The sequence below is a fragment of the Erythranthe guttata genome, chromosome 6 (assembly GCF_056151865.1).
Source record: "Erythranthe guttata isolate IM_541 chromosome 6, IM_541, whole genome shotgun sequence".
Classification (NCBI taxonomy): Eukaryota; Viridiplantae; Streptophyta; class Magnoliopsida; order Lamiales; family Phrymaceae; genus Erythranthe; species Erythranthe guttata.
The window spans coordinates 13587830-13609669 of record NC_142538.1 but is presented as its reverse complement, the minus strand read 5'-3'; the positions used below and the strand labels follow the sequence as shown (position 1 = coordinate 13609669).

At 32.1% G+C, this 21840-nt stretch overlaps 2 protein-coding genes and 2 long non-coding RNA genes across 7 annotated transcripts; 1 reads left to right on the top strand and 3 right to left on the bottom strand.

Moving 5' to 3' along the window:
• Positions 1-337: 337 nt before the first annotated feature.
• On the bottom strand, positions 338-1690 carry LOC105957432 (uncharacterized). The gene is made up of 4 exons (XR_016031571.1): positions 1549-1690; positions 1378-1451; positions 727-1207; positions 338-602 (listed from the first exon to the last, which is right to left on the bottom strand). It is a non-coding gene; the product is annotated as an uncharacterized LOC105957432 (long non-coding RNA).
• Positions 1691-6810: 5120 nt separating this feature from the next.
• LOC105962735 (Pentatricopeptide repeat (PPR) superfamily protein) lies at positions 6811-9578 on the bottom strand. Of its 3 annotated transcripts, none has more exons than XM_012987060.2 (7): positions 9231-9578; positions 9070-9150; positions 8911-8984; positions 8568-8664; positions 8325-8468; positions 7662-7874; positions 6811-7113 (listed from the first exon to the last, which is right to left on the bottom strand). In XM_012987060.2, the coding sequence occupies exons 1-7, from the start codon at positions 9231-9233 to the stop codon at positions 6937-6939; spliced, it is 789 nt and encodes a 262-aa protein (XP_012842514.2). In that variant the 5' UTR covers positions 9234-9578; the 3' UTR covers positions 6811-6936. The 3 variants fall into 3 exon arrangements, with proteins under 3 accessions (XP_012842514.2, XP_012842516.2, XP_088676000.1); XM_012987062.2 differs by having other exon boundaries at positions 7671-7874; positions 9231-9571; XM_088819874.1 differs by having other exon boundaries at positions 7789-7874; positions 9231-9567.
• A 1373-nt stretch (positions 9579-10951) lies between these two features.
• Positions 10952-13996, bottom strand: LOC105964429 (uncharacterized). 2 transcript variants are annotated; one of them, XR_016031569.1, is made up of 3 exons: positions 13819-13996; positions 11421-11646; positions 10952-11302 (listed from the first exon to the last, which is right to left on the bottom strand). It is a non-coding gene; the product is annotated as an uncharacterized LOC105964429 (long non-coding RNA). The 2 variants fall into 2 exon arrangements; XR_016031570.1 differs by lacking the exon at positions 13819-13996 and adding an exon at positions 11823-11841.
• A 2877-nt stretch (positions 13997-16873) lies between these two features.
• On the top strand, positions 16874-21253 carry LOC148770198 (CASP-like protein PIMP1). The gene is made up of 3 exons (XM_088818929.1): positions 16874-17144; positions 20741-20873; positions 21012-21253. Exons 1-3 carry the CDS (start codon positions 16948-16950, stop codon positions 21213-21215), a joined length of 534 nt encoding a protein of 177 aa, XP_088675055.1. The 5' UTR covers positions 16874-16947; the 3' UTR covers positions 21216-21253.
• Positions 21254-21840: the final 587 nt, after the last annotated feature.

Genomic DNA, 21840 nt, shown 5'->3' with positions numbered 1-21840 from the left:
TCAAAATACAATGTAGGGATTCGGTTTTGGTGGATAAAATATTGCACTTGGTTGGTCGGATTTGTTGATGTAGGATTAAATCCAAGATGTATGTTTCATGTATGGTTTGCTTGATTGGTTGTTATTTTGTAGTAAATTACACAAAAACCCTTACCAGCTTTATTTATATTAATATAATATTCTCCCCATTTTCTTCACAAATTTCAGCTCCCACCCCAATTGTTTACAGTAGCAATTTTCATGTTTTTAAAATCCAACCTCACTTGAAATACAGTTTTCTTAAGAAATTGAATGGGATTTTTTGTCAAATAGCCCATATTTTTCAATTATATTACTATTATAGACACAAAAATAGGAATAATAAATGTGAAAATTCCACAAAATTTAAACTTAGAAGGTATGGATATCCCAAATTTTATTACAATCACAATCGTTAAAACATTGAGACCGAACATTACATAAACACAGTACCAAATTTAAGACATGATCAAAAGCTACATAGGAACATAAGAAACATTAAAAGATTCATCCCAAAATACTGAAATACATATCGCAGATTAGGCGTCTCGGAAATTATGGATCTTCGCTCGGATCCGGATCCTCTGCCAACAAACAGGACCAACAATTGTCATATAAAACTCATAAAAATGTACAAATCTCATATTAACTTGAAATGTATATACACATATTTTTTACGAGTAAATCAAACCATAAAAAAGATCGTACCTCGAGGCATATGCTGCACTACCAAATTGTCGACCATGAGAGATTCCTTCAGAGGAAGGAAGCTAGGAGTGTAAGGAACAATCTTACCGACATTTCTAACCCCACCGAAATCAAGAAACCGGAACTCCTTCTATTTCGGATCGTAGCAAACCAAATTATCACAATTCCACAGCATCAAAATCTTGCCGTTTTTGAAAAACTGCAACGGCTTAAAAGGTCCATCGATGGGTTCGCCCGTATGAGCCGCTGAATTAATAACAAACTCCTTTGTCCACGAATCTCGATTCCCGAAGTCCTTCATCACCCATATATCGAAATTAAAAGTATCATCAGTCACATAGAGATTACCTCCAAGAACTCCGATATTCATGCTCTGCCTAATCAATGTTTGTCTGGTCCACCCCATAGCTTGGGAAAAATCTGGCCGAATTTCTCCGTCTCGAAATCGAAGAAAACTATGAAATTCGATATGTCGGGATATCTGCAGAGCCAACAAACAGTTCCATTCAAGAAAACAGAGTATTTTGGAATTCAAACCACCATGGGTCATTATTTATTTTTCGATTAAGGATATTCCATAACTATGTAGTGTGAATACCAAAAAAAAAATCAGATAAATCTACAAAAGCTTAAACCCATTGGAAAACTAACCTTAAATCGACGTGTAGCAGAAAACCGAGAAAAACAACCACCGAAACATCTACAAGAAGCGAAACCGAAACCACCTGCGAAACCACAAACGAATACATTTAAATTATATTTACAGTGAATCGATTTCAAGATTTCAACGTAAATATATTAGAAAATCGAAACCCATATGACCTCAAAATTCTTCAATTTGTCTGGGTTTTTTTGAGTTTGAAGCAATATGAAAAATCAATAGCAAGATTTCAGAGTTAGGGCACCCAAAAAAAAATTATGTGGAAGAGAAATTTTATTTATAGCTGGTAAGGTCGTAATTAAGTTAAGTTAAAGAGGGCAATTTAGTAAAGGCACGTATAAAATTGGGCTGAAAAAGCAATGGATTACATTAACCCACCTCGATGGGTCTGATCTGTATACCCAAAAATGCCGGATTTGTACCCGGGCCCAGGTTCATCCTTTAGTGTGTACCAAATCACAGATCCGGATGGATTTGGAGATCCATCCACCAATATCCATTGAAGCAAAATAGGCATAAATCTTATAAACTACATATTTACGTTTCTCCTCCTCCTCCTCCTCCTCCTCCTCCTCCTCCTCCTCCTCCTTCTTCTTCTTCTTCTTCTTCTTCTTCTTCTTCTTCTTCTTCTTCTTCTTCTTCTCGCCACCACTCCATGATTGAGGAAGGTGGTGGGTATGGCGAGACAACGACAGTGGAGGTGGCGGCATAGGGATGACAATTATGAACGTAAGGAAGCGACGGCGATGGGAGAAAGCGTTGTGGTGGCGCGGCACTGGGCCATGGACGATGACGCTGGCCCAGCGGCGGCGCTCGAGGTTCAAGGATGATGGTGGTGGTAAGGTGATGATGGGGTAGGCATTGGCGGCGTGGATGGGGTGGGTGGCCTTGGCGTCAGGAATATAGGGTTTGGAGGGTGGATCTAGCATTTGGTGGGGCGGATCTAATTTTTTTTTATTTGATGTCTATGAGTTACTATGGGTGTCTGGCGGCTAGGGTTCAAAGGATGAGCTAGGGTTTCAAGAATATGCAATCAGAGATGTCTACGGATTACTACGGTTTCCCACGGTTTTCTACGGGTGTCTATAGATGACTACGACCGACTTTGTTTTTTAAATCATAATTTTCAATATTATGTAGAAAAAAAAGAAAAAAAATAGATTTCTATAATTGCGAAAAAATACGAAAATGAAAAGAAAACAAAAAGATTAATGTGTTCTACGAAAAAAAATAATAAAAAAAATGTTAGAGGCAAAAATGAAAATGTTAAATGCAGAATAAAAAATGATAAACGTGCTTTAAATATTACTTGGTGCATATTTCATATTTTGTGTATGGAGGGCATTTATGGAATGAAATTTATAAAGGACTTGGACTGACTTAAGCATCGATCGGAGACCATTTGTCAGAGCCAAGATCCGGCGCCCTAACGTGTATTTTTTACGGAGGAAACACCACGTTTTCTTCTCACTAAAGAAGATTGTTCAAGAATTGGTTTGGTTCTTGAAGAATAGTTTTAGGTTCGAGAATTTTTTTGAGGTGATTCGAGTTAGTTTATTGTTGACCGCATCATTTTCGCGCCATCTGTGGGAAACCATGGAGCTACTGTGTTAAAAAATGCAAACTCGAAGAACATCCACGATGATAGCGGTGAAGAAGAGCAATCCACCCATGATCAGCCGCAAGTTGTAGGAAATCAAAGGTCACCGCCTCTGAATCTACCCGATGGCGTCGTCACGCTTACAATGACCCCAGATTTACTTTTGGCAATGATGGAAGAAGTTACAAAGAAGACAAATGGGGAAGCCATGGCAAAATTTGTGGCTACTCAGAATGGATAAGAATGTGAATCTCCGAGTCGCGCCTCAAAATCACACAGTCGAACTGGCTCACCTGAAGGAGCGACACAATTCGTATCTAGGAGACACCCTAGGCACCTGGCACATTCGCATGCATGAAAAGAGAAGTTCTCCTCAAGCGAAGAGAACCCAAGCCATCAAATGCTCAACGATCAGCTGGACAACGAGAGTCAAGCATTCCAATTGCGAGGGAAAGGCCTTATGTTGCCGCATCCGATGTTGAAGGAAGCCTCTAAGAAATTATGTCAAATCGAAAAATTCATTTCTCTACAGCTATTTTGGCCGAGCCTCTACTGGCAGGTGTGAAGATTCCACAACTCCTAGACTATGAGGGAACTAGCCATCCGCATGAGCATTTGGACAGGTGGATAGCTAAGCAGATCTATACTGTCTAAGTGATGCCGCATATTGCAAGATTGTCGAATAACCTCGAGAAATACTTTGAAGTGGTTCGATCAACTTCTTGCAGGAACTGTTGAGAATATAAAGCAATTCACTCATAAGTTTCTGGATCAGTTCTCCATCAACAATGGATCAATTCTCCATCAACAGAAGATACCTGAGGACGCCAAATTTACTTGTTCACCATTATCCAATAAGAGCATGAATTGTTAAAAGAATATGTGCAACGTTTGTCTCAAGATGTAGTAGAAATTCCGTCTGGTGATCATGCTCTCTTAGTTGGAATAATTCAACAAAACTTGTTGCATCGACGGTTCAGAAAGTCTGTAGCAGAAAGGCCACCACATAACCTTGTCGCGTTATTAGACAGGTCGGATAAATATATATGCACTGAAGAGATGATGAACTTAACTCAGAAGAAATGAAAATTTGAAGAAGGGGCTACGTGAGGTGTCCAACAAAGAGGATGGATGTGCTATCCCTTATAAAACCCAACAATTTACTCCCCTCAATGCGCATCTCAGTGAGGTGTTTTTTGTAGTGAAACAAAAAGGATTGATCCGACCTCCAAAACCCTTGATGAACAATGCAAAAAGGGAGAAGTCGAATAAATATTGTCGTTTGCATCGCAACAAGGGGCACGATACATAGGATTGCTTCAATTTGAAACCGAAGATTGAAAGACAAATACAACGAGGACATTTAAGAGAATTTGTAAGTATTCCATGTGATCATCAAAATGAAGAAAGATGATGACATGGTCGAAATCACGAGCGGCCAAGAGGTCGCAAGGAGGGAGAGCATCAACACGTCCACCGCAATGACCATTAACGTGATTTCAGGTGGACCTTCTTGCGACGATTCTAGATGTTTCAGGCGATCTTTATTGCGAAAGGTTGGGGGAACTCATCTCATACCAAATGGTACACCACCCCCAATTTGGTATGAGACAGAGGAAGTACTTAATCATTAGTCTTATTTTTTACTTAAGTAAATTTTATAAATATTATACTGTAACTCAAACATCAATATTAATAAAAAAAATATTAAAAAACAAGGGTAAAATACACTTTATCCCCTTGTACTATACTATATGTAACACATACTCCTCATATTTTGAAAAATACACTCACCCCCTTATTTTAACATTCAACCCATTTGACTATTAACGGTGTTTGTAGTATACTAAATGTAGTCATAATTTTATATTTAAGACGAATATAAAATTTAAGTTTAATTATCAAAATATAGTAAAAATAAGTACAATTAAAATAAATACCAAAATCGGATAACGAATCTTCTTATACAACCATCATATTATTTGATGAATCTATTATTTATTTATATTATAGTAGAATTCATCATAAAGATTAGGGGTTTTTGTGCATAAGTCCCTAACAAGCATCTTTATTATTTTAGGTTTATGGGCTATATCTCTTTCACCAATAAGCTCATCCCGTTACTATTAATTACAAATAAAGGAAAAATTCATGTATATGACAAAATTACCCCCAACCCTTTACACCTAATTTTTAATTGTAACCCCAATTTAATCAATTTTGACCACAAAAATCCAATTTTGACTTTTTTTTCCCGCCGGATTCCGGCGTTGACTTTTTCGTTTTTTCGGTTTTTTTTTTTTTTTTTTTTTTTGTACGTCTGCCGCTAAACGTTGACCGTGATTATGTTGTCATTAACGGTAATTATACTGTCACTGACAGTAAATTAACGTAATTATATTGTCACTGACAGTACATTAATAAAATTGTACTACCGTTGACAATACATTTATGTAATTGTACTGCCGTTGACAGTAAATTAACGTAATATTATTATTTTGATTTTGTTATTTTTTTTTTTAATTTTGTTTGATTTGTTGACAAGTCAACGTAATTATATTACTGTAAACCACATCAATATTATTATTTTTTTTTGGGTTTTTTTGTTTTGTTTGAGTTATTCACGGAGTAACGTAATAATATTACTGTCTATTATTGTAATATTATTGTGGTTGACGGTAATAATACTGTTGTTATAGTAATATTACTGTCAACCACATCAATATTATTATTTTGTTTGAGTTTTTTTGTTTTGTTTGAGTTATTCACGGAGTAACGTAATAATATTACTGTCTATTATTGTAATATTACTATGGTTGACGGTAATATTACTGTTGTTATAGTAATATTACTGTCACTCAGAGTAATATTAATTCTTTTGGTTTTTTTATTATGTTTACATTTGTTGAATGGTCAACATAGTAATATTAATCTTACACAATAATAATGAGTTTTGTTGTGTTAATATTATTGTGCTAGAGATTAATATAACAATATTACTGTGTTAAATTGTAGTATATAGTTAAATTTTACTGTGTTTAACAGTAATATACTTAATATTACTGTCAGTCATAGCAATATTGCTGTTTAAGCGAAGAATTTTTTTTTCGAAAAAGTCAACGCTGGAAACCGGTGGAAAAAAAAAGTCAACGCCGGAGACCGGCGGTCAACGGCGGTGACGGACGAAATTGTCCATAAAAATGTGTTTTAGGTCAAAATTGAATAATTTGTGAAATTTGGGGTTAAATTGAGGTTAAAGGATGAAATTAGAGCATATTTAAGTATAATGAGTTATTTTAGTCTTTTACAAAAATCTGGACCATGTGTGGATTTTTCTAGATCTCTTTATCAATAAGAAATCATTGATGGACTTATTTGTAAATAGCTCAACTTATAATTATAAGTCGACTATAGTTAAGCCCAAATTAATACATCAAGCCCATAATTAAATAAATTTGGTATATAAATAGTTCAATTATCATTCTAGATATGTTAAAAAAATAAATTATTCTAGATAAATTTTTTATATTCTTTACTGCATAATATTTTTCTTACATTTTGAGAGAGGAGGTTTCTCCCAATTCAAGAAGTTCGTTCAAGAATTGTTTTGTTTCTCGAATAATTATTACAGGTTCAAGAATTGTTTTGAGGTGATTCAAATTAATGTATTGTTGGCGGCATCAATACCAAATTATTTATTTTATTAATATATTCCTCAATACCCAAACTCAATGGCAAATTTACACTTGTGTATAACGCTTGTGAATGTGTATATCATATGGCTGATTTATCTGTTTACGTTTTGACAAACAGCACAGGTTCCTTGTCATAAAAACGAACCATGACCTTAATATATCATTAATTAAACGGAATCATCAAGTCCGCTCGGTTTTTTGAGTTTTAGTATTCTACATTTGCTTCTTGTGTGAAATAGTAACAAACCGATAAATCAACGTTTTACCCTTACCCTTTCCCCCTTGAAATGTATGTATTTCCATTTACTTTGGTATTTCTTCATAACCAGTCTCTCTTTGTCCTTTTGACCTAACGCCTCAAAGGCTCGTGCAACTCTTCGAACGGTATCTTCGTCCGGTTTCACTTCCAACTCCTCCATGTCAGCAAAAACCTAATATTTTACAGCCATACAAGAAATTTTCAGCACATTGTAGTTAATAAAAGCGGTGCAAATTGAGGAAACAATCAATATAATACAAGGTAAATTGCAACCAACCCCTGAGTTATGGTCAAATTACAAAAAAACACCCTCCCGTTTGGATAATTACATCTACACCCCTCAACTATGAATCTTCATACACGTCAACACTAACGGTGTCAAATTCAACAAAATCTTCTAGATTATGTGGAAAGTTCTCTAGTTTGTACTCGTTTTGTGCAAAAATACAGTTTCTAATGCACCACAATCTGATATGTACAAACCAAAAAACACATTTGATGATCATCTTGCTTCAAAATGTGGAGCTCGAACTGGTAAAAAATTGAGAATATTTCATATAATCTTGAAAATTCCACTAAACTTGAAACCGCAAGGGTGGACGTGGAAGAAGATTTATAGTTGGGGGTGGTTGTAATTACCCAAACATGAGGGGGTTTTCGTAATTTGACCAAACCTCAGGGGTGGTTGTAATTTACCCATATAATATAATATTCAATCACCTCTATAACCTTATCGGGCAGATTATGATGGTCGTACAAGGATATCATCCTCGAAAATATCATCCTCGGAATAGAGCGATTATAAGTCTGCAAAATCATGTTCCACAATATTTCGGCTTCGTCTAACCTTCCGTCCATGTCGAACGCGAGTAACAGGCTGTCATAGGTTGCCATCGTTGCTCCTTGACCTTTGCTCAACATCCACTTGCCTACCTGATCCACATAATAAATATTTGCTCTTATAAATGTATCCAAACTCAACAAATTTAATATCGATTGCATCTCTACATACCCAATTTTTCTTTTCTTTTTCTTTTCTTCGTCGTTTTTTTTGTTAACTTATTGGTTATTAACTTATTCATGACGTATATTTCTATACATTCACACAATCCAAACTCAGTAACCAAATTATTGTTTATTAACTCATTCCTGCCGGTTTAGATCTTACAATCTACTGTACTTATATTCTATAAAAGACATTTACATAATCTATCGGCTAATAATTCTGTCGGCTAAAATCAATTTTTTATACGAGAACGCAACACTGCTAAAAAACAGAGTATGGTTGGAGTTGCATAAATATCAGACAAAAGATTCAACACCGCAAGATTAATAATCCATATATATTTTTATTTTTTTAAATTAATTTTGAAAGAAGCGTACTTGAATGATACGTTTCCAGTGGTTCCTCTTCCGTAAGATTCTCAAAGCCTTTGCTGCAGCAATTAACGGAAACTCAGTCTCCCACGCTATCCATTCATCTAAGAACCCATAAACCGCCTCTTTCTCATTCGGAAGTCTACATATCTGCCAAATTTGTAGACTTTCATTTCTACATTAAATGTCGAATTTCAACAATTGAACGAGTATTGTAAACAATCGAAAGGCCAATTCTATACGCAATACCGTTTGAACAAGATTCAGCGCCTTGTGTCCCGAACCGGCTGAATCTCTCTTCTGCCACAAGTGGTGTTCCTTCTTTCCCGACTTCCGAATTACTTTCCTACATCCACATGTCAAAATAAAATGTACAGTAGAACCTCGATAAATTAATAACCTCGTTTAAATAATAATTTCTTACTGGTAAAAACGTACTAAATTATTAGCTCGATAATTTAATATTTTGCTAAATTAATAGAATTTTGTCGGCCCCGACTGTATTCATTTATACAGGTTTAACTGTACTTCGTTTCTCCATCAATAAAATATAATAAAATAATCAGAGAAAAACAGAAAAAAAATCACCTACTTCTCACCAGTATTTGATATGATTAAAGGCTGGTCACTTTGGCCATGGTTGAGTTTTAGAGAGATAGCCCTCAACTAAACACAAAATTTAATAATATTATATTTCAGAACAACAGCTTATTTTTTTTACAGAATGAAAATAAAATTAATTAACACTAACCTTTGATGCATTTAAGAAAGAGGAAACATTGAATTTCTGAAACGAAGGCCACAGCGGAAGATCTGATTTAACGCATAAAGCCTGAAATATGGTTCGTTAAAAGATTCCTATCAGAAATAAGTGAATAAAAATTATAATTGTGGACTCAAAAAAGCATTTACCATTTCGTAGGAAAATCTCGGAATTGAACCCTAAAATTAGTGACTGAAATAGTTAATTTACGAATTTGAACCCTAAAATCATGAATTCAATATATTTTGAGTATCTTGCAACGCCGCTACAGCGGCCGGGACGGGGGCCACCGCGACAAAGTTCCCGGCATATAGCGGCTGGCGTGTTGTAAAATCTAAAAGAAGCGATTTATCCGCCGGAACGGCAATTTATGTGGCTCACGCGCACCCGTGGCGGCGATTTATCGGATAACTGTGTTCTTCGTGGCGGCGGAAATGGATTAGGGGCTTGTGACGCCGACAATTTTATTTAGTTCTGACTCAACTCAAGTTTTCAAATGTTTCAACTTAGTCCATATATTTTAAGATTTTTATTCAAATAAATAGATATATTTAGAAATTAATTTCTGCATTTTTTCATGCTTTTTATTGGTGCACGGGATAACACAAACTTCATATTGGTATATTGGTATGATCTTGTCCAATTTTGGACTAACCCAATTGATTTTGCTCTTGGGTTTCCCCAAAAGGCCTCAGACCAATAGAGTTGATATATATTTCATCTTTATAAAATGATGATCTTTCCCATATTAAACCGACGTTGGATTTGGTTTGCACTTCAACACTTTTGCAAGTTTAAAGGTTTTAAGAGAACTAGTACTTCACTCGAGCATTGCACGAATGTCAGTTTCAAAATTAGAAAAATATGTAAAGGACTATATCTTTAGAACAACATCAATTCAAGTAAACAATAATGAAATGAACCAAGCAAAGATAAACTTTATCTATTAATTCAGAGTTATAACACATAAAATTCAATTAAATATTAAAAAGAAGAAAACGCGAAGCGCGCAAAATGCGATATAAAGATTAAGTGAGATCATTTAAAACATATGGTATAACTCTATTTCATGGAATACAATCTACTACACTATGTGAATTCTTTGTGCAAAATAACTGATTTAACAACAAACACAGTTGTAGTGAAGTAACACAATAGTGATTCAAATAACTTGCAAGTTTATCACTAGCGTGGTTCAATCAGTGACATTACTCAAACAACAATACAACTTATAGATATTGCTAAACAGATGAGATGTATACGTCACTACCTTGACAGAAAGATGTGTTGAACATGATACGAAGAATCTATATCTATATCTATATCGTATATATAAAAGAAGTAACGTGTGTTATTTTCGAGAAACCCTAAACTTTTTTGGGAATAAAAAACATGACACATAGGATTCCTGTCAGACTGCATTTTCCATTTCCCTTATCTCCCTCTACTGTCCCATAATTACTGACATTCGTGCAATGCTCGAGTGAAGTACTAGTTCTCTTATAACACCCCCAATTACTTGAAAAATACCAAATTACCCTTACATACTATAGATAGCAAAAAAACGTATTTAAAATTTTTCAATTGGAAAAACAAAAAGAAATGAAAAAAATCCTCATTTCTATCAAATATTTTCCATAGATCATCATGTCCCCCTATATTTTGCTTATTATTTTTTATAAATACATCAAAATTAATAAAATAAAAAAATAATAAAAAAATAAATAAGTAAAAACGAATAAAATAAAATAACTCAAAATTAAAATCCCTAAAGGAAAAAAAATCCCTTGCATACATTTCATAACAAAATATATACATTTTTCACCTGCCATAGTTTGAATTCATAATAACATATACACATACCATAATATTCATAACAAAATATGCATCTTCCATTGTTTGAATTTCATTTCAACAATGAAGAAGATCTGCTAAAATATGATGTCAAAAGATATACATTTCATTGTAATATCGAACAAATTCAAAACAATACAAATATTTGTTATTGTTTGGATTTCAATTAACCAACGTGATTTCAGATTTCCAAAGATGCGTTCAATCACCTTGCGAGCCTTTGAATGCTTCATGTTAAAATATTCTTGATAGTTTTGTGGAAGTCTACTGCTATCACCCCATTCTTTCAAATGATACATCGCACCTCTATAAGGGATAAGAAAGCCTTCGCCGTTCGTGTAACCATTGTCGCATAAGTAATAGTTCCCTGAACATAGAAATATATATGAGAAACAAAAATATAGTCAAAATCCAGAATAAAATAAAACATATTACAGAAATAGCATTTGAAAAAGTACAATATTTTTTTATAAATAAGTTTATACGTGCTGGAACTTTCAAACCATTTGACCGGGTAATTGCATCTTTCAAAACTCTCCCATCTGCCGCAGAGCCCTCCCAACCAGCAAGGGCATACGTAAATAGCATATTTGTATAACATGCTGCAAGAACGTTTGTAGCTACCGTTCCCTTCCTAGATCTATAGCGTGTTTGATCAGATAGCCGAACACGCATTTTAACATATGTCCCATCTAATGCTCCGATACAACCCTACGATAAGTCCATATATAAACATACTCACCAACAATTCAAACAACAAGGAATCCATACATATATAAATTAAGTGATAATCAATTAATCATAAACATACTCACCAGCAATTCAAACAACAAGGAATCCATACATATATAAATTAAGTGATAATCAATTAATCATAGAAGACATACCAGAAAACAACTCCATTTAGGTACATTGCAGTCCTCTGTTACTGGGGCCGGACTTAAAAGATGTAGGGGGTGGATTTTCATAAGTGCTTTCATTACGCTATTGAAACATTTGCTAACCATTTCCCCAGAACGTACGTAATCAAAACATATTATTCTATTTATGGTGCGACAATACGGCCAAAAACATAGCTACTTGTTCATGGACAGTCACATATTTTGTATCAAAAAGTCCGCCAGCATCCTGTAATAGATAACACAACCCCAAGAAAGTATTCATTGGTCACACCACTAGTATCTGACTCATATAGTAGCTCGTTCAATTTCTTTGTCCGGTCAGACATTCTGCCAATCATACTATATATTTTCCTTTTTTTAATATTTGGTTGAGCTTGGGGTCCTAAAGTGTGCTCGACGGGCATAAAAAAATAAAGTAGAATTGCACGACGAACAATAATTTGGTGAACTAATATTAAGAATAGCAGTCCCCCCCTGGAATCCATATTCAACGGGTCTGAAAACGAAGAAGTGCAATCAATTTTAGAACAACATATTTGATTAAAGAGTATGATATAAACCAATGCCAAATTCTATAAAATTTCCATTTTCTCTTATCAATGTATGTTCAAAGTTGTCTACTGTCATAGAGAGACGGATTCAATTAAGAGTTGAGAGCGAAGAAAATAAATGGTGGTACACCATAGTAAGTAATGAATAACTTACCATTACTTAATTTCATTACAAAGTTGTTACCCACAATTGATAAACTAAACAAAAAAATACAAACAAATACATTGTTGCAACAATTTTAATAATAGAAACTCAGAACATGCTTACCACTACATAACTGTAACTCTATGTTTTGCAGCACCAAATTATTTTCAGAAAAATTTTGTAATTGATAAAATATTCAAAATATAAAGCAAATAAAACAGATTTATCTACAGTTTGTCCAGATCATATCATCAATATTGAAGGAACTAAATTCACCAAGCACCGAGAATATCATAAAATATATAAATATCACTTAACGAATTGATTATTTCATGAATAATCAATAAAATTTCACTACAAGAAAAATAATGTTTTACAAATTAAATTTAACCACGTGCAACCAAGGAATTTTGTTATATCATATATTTAACAACATGCATTTAATGAGTGTTGTGTAAGTGTTGAAAAAATATATTTAACAACAAACGCATTTTGCACATTGTTAAAGTAGTTTACTACAAGAAAAAAAGTGCATGTTCTAAACTATCCGTCTTGAGATTGTAGACAACAACGTGTTTGTGTGTTTTGTCGATTAATGCAACAGTAACAAAATACAACGCATGTTGTCGAATTAGATTACTTCAAAACATTTTGTAGTGCCATAAGTCGTATTTTTCAATTAGATTTACAATTAATTAATTAGGAATTAAGTTACTAATACTAACATTATTTAAGAAGCTAATAACGTTTGTTATAAAACCGCATAGTTTTAATAATTAAACATCTAAGCATTAAATTCAAGTTAATATATATTTGTTTATTTTTTACATAATGTATATTTATATTTTTACTAAAAGCTTGCATTAAAATGAATACAATATGCATATCTTTCAACCTGATACATTTAAATGTTGTTGTTGCGTATGACCATGTGCTTTTACTTGTTGTCATAAAACTTATAACTAGCCGCATGGGCATGTTGTTAACTACCTATAACCACATGCCTCATGCATTGTTGTCTATTTTATACAATGGGCATTTCCTTGTTTTACAACATTATATGTACATTGTCAAATGTGCCAAGGATTTAACAAAATGTTGGTGAACAACGTTTGGCTCTGCGTCTTGTTGTCTTAATCATTTCACAACACACATCGAGTGTTGTTAAAACACCTTTTTCTTGTAGTGTTTACTTAAAAATATTTAAATCAAGCATATAATTTAATATTTAAAGCAACCATTAACGGAAAACATATAGATTTTGGACTGGGAAAGAAATTCTTACCAAGTTCAGATTCATGTAGTTCTTCGAAAGTTGTTGATTGAGGAGCCGAGCAATTAACACAAATACGCCAGCGATTTTGAAATCCCTAACCTGTGAAGTGAGGCCGACGATTCAATGGCAGAGAGAGAGAACGGTGTTGGTGGTGAGATGCATCGCTGAGAATTGGTGACTTCTACCAGACACAGAAATAAAGTATTATTGCGTATGAGAATTGAGATATGACCAAAATGAGAAGGGCAATTTCGTCTTTAGTGGCTAATATCAGAGCTCGATTATTAAGTTGGACCTCAGGAGACACAACTAGTTATCCCCCTATAAGCCCCATATTAGCCATGATAAAACTATTTTCGCGGGTCGACCCGGAAAATAGTAAGGTTAACCAAATATCATTTTAAATCCAACTATTTAAGTAATCTTGACTTATCTTGGCAATCAAACGGGGTATAAAATAATAGGTCTATCATTTTGTAAGATGTTTGTTATCAAATTTTGAATTTTTTATTTCTCCATTTCTTAATAACGTTTTGATGTTTGGTTTCCTTAACATCAACCCAATTACATGAAAATGCCGAATTACACTTTCTTATTTTACATAGTTTTTTCTTCTTGTTTTTAAAATTTATACTTTGTTAATTTTTTATTTTTCGAAAAAGATATTTTATTTTTAATTTTTCGAATTTTTTGTCCTTCAGTTTTTGAAAAAAAAAATCGATTTTTTTTTTGGAAAAAAAAGTATTTTTCGATTTTTTTTTTCAAAAAAAAGAAATTAAAATTTTGAAATATTTATTTTTTAACTTTTTTCAGATTTTCTTTTCCGAATTTCTTTTTCTTCAATTTTTCCGATATTTATTTTATTTTTCAATTGAAAGTTTTTCAGTGTCATATTAGTTTTATTTGTGATTTTAAAGCAGGTCAGTTAATAGGTTCCAAATATTTAATAATCCTTCGGTGTTTTATTTGGTTGAACATTGAGCATTTCACACGTTGTTCGGATAACCGCTTTCGTCGCTATATATGTTTACTTTCGTCGCTATATATGTTTACATCTTCTTTATTTCATTTCTTGCATCACACGGAGAATCCACCAACGAATGTGTTTTTTGTTGTTTAAAATGTTCATGGGATATATCACACAAGACATGGTATCCATTAACTTTAAACTCCATTCTTTTAATTGTACGTTATTTCACCCTACAAAAATAGATATAGAATCACCATTGTTATCCCTAGCTGAGGGATTGTATTCGTATTAGTGAGTCTTCGTCTACGCTTAAACAAAGTGTCGACGACGAAACCAACTTACAATATCCACCATACATATATATATCATTTGAACCAATCAACAGATGCTTGCAAATGATCTCGGTTTCTACGCATACGACACCGTGTTGACAACCTCAATGTTTGAAACTTCCCTTCCATCTTATATTGAAAATGCCTCTTGATCATGTTCACATTTTTAGTCGTTTTATTATATTACTCAAAAATAAAAATAACAACCAGAAATAACAAGGGATATGATCAAATTTTGATTTTTTTTTTTCTCTGAGTTTGTCAATCTATTTCTCATTAAGAAATGACTACAAATTACATTATTATATTTCTTTGATTTATTCAGAAAATAGAATAAAATATTTATGATACAACTCAGATCTATATATTATTATCAAGGGAGCTAATTCAAAAATTATTCGCTCCATAAATTGAAAAAGTCATCTCTCCAGCTCTATTAGAGCAACTCCAATGGGAGTATCAAATGGATTAATGATTATCAAATCCATAAACCACCTTTTTGATATTCCAAAATTAAAATTTTCCACTCCAATGGGAGTATTAAAATGGGTAAGTATTTTGATATTCTACCTCTTTGAATGTAAAAATACATCCCGAAAATTGAGTTATCAAAAAAATAACTACCTAAACATCCAATCAGAAAATGACACGTGGCAATTACAAATAAAACTACTAAAAAACTTCCAATTGATCATTGATTTAGATAACCATGGTTGGAGTACATAAATTGTAAATGGATATTAAACTATTATCTTAATTATCAAATGAGTATTTGATAATCCAATTTTGATGTTTAGCATTGGAGTTGCTCTTAGTGATACATACATAATAATAATAATAATAATAATAATAATAATAATAATAATAATAATAATAATAATAATAATAATAATAATAATAATAATAATAATAATAATAATAATAATAATAATAATAATAATAATAATAATAATAATAATAATAATAATAATAATAATAATAATAATAATAATAATAATAATAATAATAATAATAATAATATATTACTATAATACCATTAAATTCTTATAATAACTTGAAATATTTTCCATTAGAAAAATTAATGCGTGGGTCAATTAAACCCTAGAAGGTTATGTATATCACGAAAACTTCAATTTCTCAACGTTTTTGCGTTTCGGACACATTTCGTGTCCGACACTCTGGAACATCTGCCAGACACCTTATAAGTCATTTTGCAATTTGTGAGAAGTTAGTAATATGTTTGCATGACAAATTTTCAATTGCTTTCCTAATTATTTACACGATTAAATGATCAATTGCAAATAAATAGTTGATAATAATATTTTATTTTGAATATATTTGTATGGAAATATATAAAAATAATTTATATATAACTAAAAACATATATATATTTTTATATAGCATATTTACAAATATGTCCTTATACTTTTAATATTGATACGTTTCCCCCAAATTCTCGTATCCCCGTTTTTTAAGACATGCTGTTTCTCCGTGTCCTTTTCGTTGCATTCCTATTTCCGTGTCCGTGCTACATAGTTAGAGGGAGATTTAATATTTCAATTATATGCCAAAATATACAATAGAATTAAAGATGAGGTTAAGGTAGATACTTCACGCAAAACCTTAAAGTTATAGATTCTAGCCAGTTGACTTTGTCAAATGATAATGGTCTGTGCAATTCGAGTCGTTGACCTGACTTTATGTATACATACAAACATATATATGTATATATGTAACTAGTATATATAAGAAGATATAACTAGTTAAACTCTCATTCATAATAATCAGCAGAGCATATATACATACACACATATATATAGAAGCAACTGTACACAGATGGCGCCACCACCATCGACAGCGGTTTCGCCGGTGGTCGCACTTATTATAAGATTGATCACTTTAATTTCCTTAGTTATATGTCTGATCATCGTCTCCACCAACACCGCCACCACGTATACCCGTTACAACACCGGCACCACGTATACCCGTTACGTAGCAATCAAGATCAAGTCCACCAACTTCTATGCATACCGGTAAGTATGTTATATATATATAGATATATATATCGGGCAATTTGCTATAGGTCCTCCTCTAAGAGATTATATGTGTTAAAATCCATCTAATAAACTCTAATTTCCAGCAGATTTTATTATTTATAATTTGTCAAAAATACCCCTATCAATATATGGTAAAATAAATCCTCAAAATCAAATCCCCTATTTTTCTCCCTATATTATACAGCAAATCCGAAAATTAGGACTGCAAATCTCTTGATATCGATTCTTCCCTGTTTTTTCAAAACCAAAATCTCCACAAATTTTGAAGTCTTCCATAGGTTTGGGTGTCTGAGCGTTTGCAATTTACAAAGTCGTTTGCAGTTTGCCTTCATTCCCATTTCCTTCGTTCGATTTGTTGTTTCCCAATTTGCATTCGTGTCATTTGCTGTTTAGAAATTGTTTGTTGTTCGGTAACAACTCAGGTAGTAAAAAACGCACCACTGCTACGAACGCCGCGCCACTGCCGCAACCACCCGCTTTTGTCTCTGTAAAATGCAAATAGCAAACTAATAATTAAAACTTGCATTATTGAATTTAAAACAACAAACTACATATGAATTCACCAAATACAAACAATAAATCGAACAAGTAAAAAAATCAGCATCATTTAAATACAAACAATAAAATGAAAATATGATCGATATGCAATATGTAAATGCAAATAATAAAAATAAAAATACAGAACAAAAATATCATACATATCATAAATATGCAAAAAATAACAATAACATTATAAAAAATATTCTATCAATGCAAAAATTGCAATTTGCAGTTTGCAACAAAATCTACTGTTATCGAATGCAATTTGCAGTTTGCAACAACAATTTGATTTTGCTGTTTCATTATTTTGTTTTTTGCTATTTATTGAACCAAAATCAATTAGAAATACAAACAAACATTATAAACTCACTACAGATAACTACAAAACGAGAAAAAAAAACTCACCTTGTGCAAGCAATGAGCGATTTATGTTTGTTGTCCGCTTTTAACTCTTTCACCGAAAAATCATCTAATAATGTAAAGCTTCAATTTTTTTTCCTTCCCTACAACATAATCCAAAAGAATTCGAATTCCAAAGGAAAAAAAAAATCGAACAGATGTAATCGAGAAAGGGTATAGAGAAAGAAAGAAGTTGATCGGAAAAAAAAAATCGAAAAGTGTTGATCGAAAAGAAAAAAAAGTCAGAAGAAAAAAGCCAATGACACGAGATGGAGATGGAGAGGAAGAGAAATATGAGAGATTATAAAGGAAGAAAGATACGTAAGGTTGAAGAGAGAGAGAGTGTGTATGAGATTTGTTTTCTTATTAATTGAGGGTGTTTATGTACATAAACTAATTGTTTTATTTTATTTATATTATTTTTATGTGATAAAGGACCTATGCCTATATTCATGTAGCAACTAGGATCTCTACCTATATAAGTCCAGAATAAGGGGTCTCTAGCCAATTTCCCATATATATATATATATATATATATATATATATATATATATATATATATATATATATATATATATATATATATATATATATATATATATATATATATATATATATATATTTTGGAGGATGTATAAATTATGAGTGTTCTACCTTAATTTAACATACTAATGTATTGTTTCTTAATTGTGATAAAAAATAATGATATTTATTATAGACTGGTCGAACATCAATAGTTAAATTCGATGTTCGGGGAGTACTGAACTAAGGACTCGTTCAATTTAATATATCGAATTATTTTTCTACTGATCAATTAATTAAAATTTAGGTAGTAAAAAATACATGCTTCTTTGTGTTATTAGATCTTGTATTTAAAACATTGAAGTACTATAGCATTCGATGCGATTTATCAATAACATCTCTAATTTAAAAGTATTAATCATATCCTAATTTGTAACATTTTATAATAAAATTGTTTGTTTTCAATCCTACCTACAAAAGTAATGGATTGTTGTGCATAAGTCCCCAACCAAACATCTTTATTATACTAGGTTTATGGACTATATCTCTTTCACCAATAACCCCATCCATTTAATGTTTATTATAAATAAAAGAAACATTCATGTATATGTCAATATTACCTCCAACCATTTATCCCCAATTCTTAATTGTAACCCCAATTTAATCAATTTTGTCCACAAAAACCCAATTTTGACTTTTTTTTTTGTTGTCACTGACAGTAAATTAACGTAATTATACTGTCAATGACAGTTAATTAACGTAATTGTACTGCCGTTGACAATACATTTATGTAATTGTTCTGCCCTTGACAGTAAATTAACGTAATATTATTATTTTTTTATTTTTTGTTATTTATTTTTTATTTTTTGTTATTTATTTTTTATTTTTTCTGATTTGTTGACAAGTCAACGTAATTATATTACTGTCGTTCACAGTAAAATAACTGTAAACACAATAATATTACTGTCAACAACATCAATATTATTATGTTTTTGGGTTTTTTGTTTTGTTTTGAGTTAGTCACGGAGTAACGTAATAATATTACTGTCTATTATTGTAATATCTGTAAACACAATAATATTACTGTGGTTGACGGTAATATTACTGTTGTTATAGTAATATACTTGTCAACCACATCAATATTATTATTTTGTTTGGATTTTTTTGTTTGTTTGAGTTATTCACAGAGTAACGTAATAATATTACTGTCTATTATTGTAATATTATTGTGGTTCACGGTAATATTACTGTAGTTATAGTAGTATTACTATCACTTACAGTAATATTAATTCTTTTGGTTTTTTATTATGTTTACATTTGTTGAACGGTCAACATAGTAATATTACTCTATTATACAATAATAATGAGTTTTGTTGTGTTAATATTACTGTGCAAGAGATTAATATAGCAATATTACTGTGTTAATCCGTAGTTTAGTTAATTTTACTATGTTTAATAGTAATATAGTTAATATTACTGCCAATCACAGCAATATTGTTGTTTAAACGAAAAAAAAGTTATAGAAAGAAAGAAAAGGAAAAGAAAAAAAAAAAGTTAAATTCGAAAAAGTCAACGCCAGAGACCGGCGTTGATCGCCAGTCAACTCGGAAACCGGCGAAAAAATCCGAAAGAAAAAAAAAATTCAAAAGTCAACGACGGAGACCGACGTTGATCGCTGGTCAACGCCGGAATCCGGCGGGAAAAAAAATTTGAACAAAAAATTTGAGAAAAAAAAAGTTTTGGGTCAAAATTAAATAATTTGTGAAATTTGGGGTCAAATTGAGGTTAAATTAAGTTAAGGATGAAATTGGAGCATATTAAAGTATGAGGGGTTATTTTAGTCATTTACAAAAATTTGAACCATGTGTGGACTTATTGGTAAAAGAGATTTTTGTTTGGATCTCTTTATGAATAAGTACTGTAATGACCCCAAAATTAATAGCGTATGGCAGGATAACTACTAATATCATGAACATGAGTAAGTTTGCGTCTTTTTAATTTTTTTTCCCTTTGGCAATAAATTATAAATTATATAGTAACTTTTGTTCAAACTTACTTTATAGTAAATTTCAGGACTAATTATACAACACACTGAATTTGACTTGGTGCAGATACATGTTGGCGAGTGCCGCGATCGGAATGGCATATACGATCCTTCAAACTCTATTCGCAATATTTCACGTGACCACCGGAAATCGTCGTGGAGGCGATGGATTCGCTCTCGTTGAATTCTTCGGTGACAAGGTATACACATTAAAAATTTATTTTATTTTCATGTATTTTTTTTTCTCAAAAACCTTATGCAATTAGTTTAAGAATCAATTTAATGTCAAAATTTACGAGAAAAAATAGAAAATTAAATATATTTGATGCATCGGGCAGGCACTATCGTACGTTTTGGCAACTGGAGTAGCTGCATGTTTCGGGCTATCGGTGGATTTGAACAGGGCAGATGCGAGTGATGCTGAGCATAATTTTCTGAACAAAGCAAATACGGCAGCTGGTGTTCTCTTCATTGGATTCATATTCTCTGTCGTTTCATCCGTATTTTCTTCTTTCTCTCTCCCCAAGAGAGTAGCTAATTAATTTATTTTTCTCTTGAAAGATAAGATTTGTATTTGGGGTTTAATTTCATTCATGTTGGAATTTTAATTATGTATTGTAAACTGTTTTATACATAAGGGATAAATATTTGATGAAATAAGTTTGTATTGATTTATTTAATCGATGGGTATCTATGATTTTTAATTATGGAGATATTAAATATTTAATAAAAAAAATTTGGTCAAAAAGATTTTATTATTCTATTATTGTAAAGAGTTTGGTGACTCGTTCAAACCTTGTGGGGTTACACAAAGGAAAAAGAGCAATGTTTGAAAACCGGACCGGAGATTCAACCGGTTCAACGAGGTTCGACCGGTTTTTTGAATTTTTAATTATTTATAAATATTTAAATAGTTATAAAATAATGAAAATATGTACATTTTTTTATACTGGCAGGTCCAACAATTCATGCGCAGACCGCAGCCAGTTGATGGAGAAGCGCAACCGGCCAGGATTGCGGTGGAATTAGCTCGACAGAAAGGATGTAATTCGGTTATTGTGTAAGGAGATTGCCTTCAAGTCTTTAGAGACCTCCGCGTTTGCAGGAAGTCACTGGCTAGTTAAGGTGCTACTCTTGATAGTATTGTTGGTTTGATTCAATTTTTCA